The sequence below is a fragment of the Atta colombica genome, unplaced genomic scaffold, assembly GCF_001594045.1.
Source record: "Atta colombica isolate Treedump-2 unplaced genomic scaffold, Acol1.0 scaffold96, whole genome shotgun sequence".
Taxonomy (NCBI): Eukaryota; Metazoa; Arthropoda; class Insecta; order Hymenoptera; family Formicidae; genus Atta; species Atta colombica.
The window spans coordinates 1022704-1025886 of NW_017259590.1; the positions used below are offsets into that span (position 1 = coordinate 1022704).

The window sequence follows — 3183 nt, forward strand, 5'->3', positions numbered from 1 at the left end:
TAATATAAAGTAATTATATATAAATATATGTATATAACACAGGTATATTTAATAGGTATATTTAAAAGTTAAATTTTTCTTATTAATCTTTTATAGCAAAACAGAACGTAGTTATTAATCAAAATAGATTTAGCTAAGAAATAATAAAATGTAATTTAATAAAAAAAATAATAAAACCTTGATTTGCTGAAGTTCTTCTTGTGTAATATTTTTCTTTGAAGTCTTTAAATATTTTCTTACAAATGGTGCTACGACCATCGGATCTAACTTTTCAATATCTTCGGAGGTGATCAAAGTTACGATGAGACCGACACTAATAGTCACTAAAGCACCAGTCATGGTATACCAAAGATAACTGAGCCGGAACAATGCCCATGGTTCCCTATTAAATGTAATAGCTACTACATTACTTAACACTTACTTAAAACATAAGAAATGTTTTTCAAATGTTCGAAATAATTTGCAAACTGTTAAACTTAGAAAAGTCATTACACTTTACAATTTAACTACTTACACTAACAATTTAAAGAATATTTCGAATGCACGAAATGTAATTCTCTGTAGAATAAATGAATTTTTTCTTAGCAAAAAGAGAAATAATTTTTTAAAGGAAATCATTTCTAACTTATTAATGAAAGGTAAGTTACGCAAAAATTAGAAGCGATATGCTCTAATTTCAATAATTAATGACCATTAATAATTTAATATCTAAGAGTTATTAACAGTTATTTTATGTATAATTAACATTATTTAACTTACTCCCCAACGTTGTTCAAAATTGTATCTGGTGGTACAGATAATAATAAATTCTCTACTTGTGGAAATGAATAAGTACATCCTTCTGTAGTTACGGGTTTCGTATCGAATCTGTAAAAGCGTAAAGGAACATTCGTAATATTATTATTCCCTTAAAGGGAATAACAAAATATAATGCGATATTAATTGTATTATCAATGTTTATTGGTATCTAAATGAAATTATTTAGATAATCTAGATAAATGATTTCATCTCATCTTTACTAGAATACTATTATTATTTGTTATCTTCAAGTTTCGAAAACTGCCAAAGAGCTAGGAAATCTTAAGGCTCTATATAGCAGAAATAAGACACAATTTTTTAAACTTCATTTGTTAATGATTTTTGAACGAAGTGACTGCTACCTAAAACCTTTTGAAGATTTTTTGACCTTGATATCGAAGTTAAAGGTATCGGTGCATTGCAGTGTCCGTTAATCAAAATAATTATTCATGAAAACAATAATATTCCGCTTCTAGACACTATTTCGAAAATTATGTTTTATCTTTTTTGGTGATTTTTCAAAAATGGAGGAAAAACAAGCATATTTCTAAAGAATTTTTATCTTAGTTTATGAATTCTTTCTACATGCTTTTCTCTCTACATGCTTCCGAAGTTTGACCATTTAAATTCAAAACATCCTGTACGATTTGGAAAAAGACAACAACAAACAATTTTTATTTAAGACATATATAAAGATAATATAAATATTAGTAAAAGATAAACTGGAGCCATTTAATTCATCTAAATTATCTAGATAATTTCATCCAGATACCAGCAGATATGTGTATATTGTATATACATGTATTGATATACATAACATTTTGATATTAACTTAATTTTTCCACTGATGATAGCTGCTTCAGCAGAAAGAATAAGCCAACCCATGAAACTCAAACCTGCTATTCCTCCGATTAGAGCACCCTGTCGAATTTAATTAAATCACTTATTTATTCTCATCAACAAATTTAAATATAATTTTCATCATTTAAATATAATTTTCAAGTTAACATAAAAGAAGTTTATCTTTAACACATGCCTTGCCATTAATCCATGGTAATAACATTCCCATGTTGAAAATGCCAAAGGATGGTCCATTAGTAATGGAACCTAGACTTATGGACAACTATAACAAATATAAAATATAAAAAGAATATTAATTTGCATTTGTTAACTGTTTAACTCCATGTTTACCTGTAACACATGAGTGCCCGCCTGCTCGACAACGAAAACGAGAGCAACACAAATTATTCCTAAAACGACAACCGTCAACTTCATAAAGATATCAGCACCCTTAGGTGTAAAAGGAGTCTTCATAAAGGGCTTAACAAAATCCTCTAGCACTACGGCTGCCATGGAGTTTAGTCCGGTTGATAATGAACTGGAAGAAAGAGATCTCAAACTAATTTTAATAAACATATATATACCGAAAAAGAAGAGGGAAAATAGGAGAAGAATGGAAAAAAAGAGGAAGAGAAAAGAGAGAACAATGAAGCAAAGGAAGGGACGAAAGAGAAAAAGGAGGAAGAAAAGAAGGAGGAGGAAAAGGAGAAGGAAAGGCGAAGAGAAAAGGGGAAGGGAGGGGAAAGAGAGAGGGAATCAGAGAGAACCTTCCTCTACCTAAGGATGCACAGCTTTCCATGCGAGGTCCATCTCATAATTAGATAAGGATCGGATTATGTTATCAAACTTGATAATATATATCAAGGTCAAAGTTATTAGAGAAAGCTCTTCTTTTTTGAATATTTACCAAATATATAAATATGTATATCTACCTAAGTGCGGCACTAAATACACCAGCTACGAAAAGACCCGGTAGTCCTGGAAAGTTTCCTAAAACGTTCATAACTAACAACGGTAGCAGTTGATCCTTGGCTCGCGCTAACTGTATTACACATAGATATAATCAGTAATTAATCGCAGTCTTAACATTGAATATGAAAACTAAATAAATAAATATTACCTTAGTCGTAAGGGGATCGCATTCATGATACCAAGCATAAATCAACATGCCAGAATATCCACACATAAGCATCAGCATTGTTACGCCGATCATAAAACACCAAAGTGCTCTAAAATGCATATATTTATTAAAAACATTGATTATATTATTATTATTACATTACGATAACTTGATTATAATGATATACAATAATTATATATTTATAATATAATTATAATAAAAAAACCAGAGATAGATAGATTATAATAATTAATTATAACTATTGCTGCATTCATACAAGTCCAATTTTCCAAACATAAAATCACATTGTATTTTAAGTTTGTATGTATTTTACTATATATGATCGATTAAAAAAATTACCATCAAAATATAAATCAAAAATCATTTCTTTAGATCAAAATTGTAAAAATATTGTAATATCTACA

General features: G+C 28.8%; 1 protein-coding gene across 1 annotated transcript in view; it reads right to left on the minus strand.

Annotated features, from left to right (window-relative positions):
- Nucleotides 1-118: 118 nt before the first annotated feature.
- LOC108693606 (sodium-coupled monocarboxylate transporter 1-like) overlaps nucleotides 119-3183 on the minus strand; it is a 16827-nt gene continuing 13762 nt past the window's right edge. Inside the window, 8 exon segments of the mRNA XM_018202641.1 lie at nucleotides 119-168; nucleotides 171-382; nucleotides 760-867; nucleotides 1631-1719; nucleotides 1835-1921; nucleotides 1990-2176; nucleotides 2571-2680; nucleotides 2759-2871. Coding sequence (XP_018058130.1) covers nucleotides 119-168; nucleotides 171-382; nucleotides 760-867; nucleotides 1631-1719; nucleotides 1835-1921; nucleotides 1990-2176; nucleotides 2571-2680; nucleotides 2759-2871 — 956 coding nt within the window.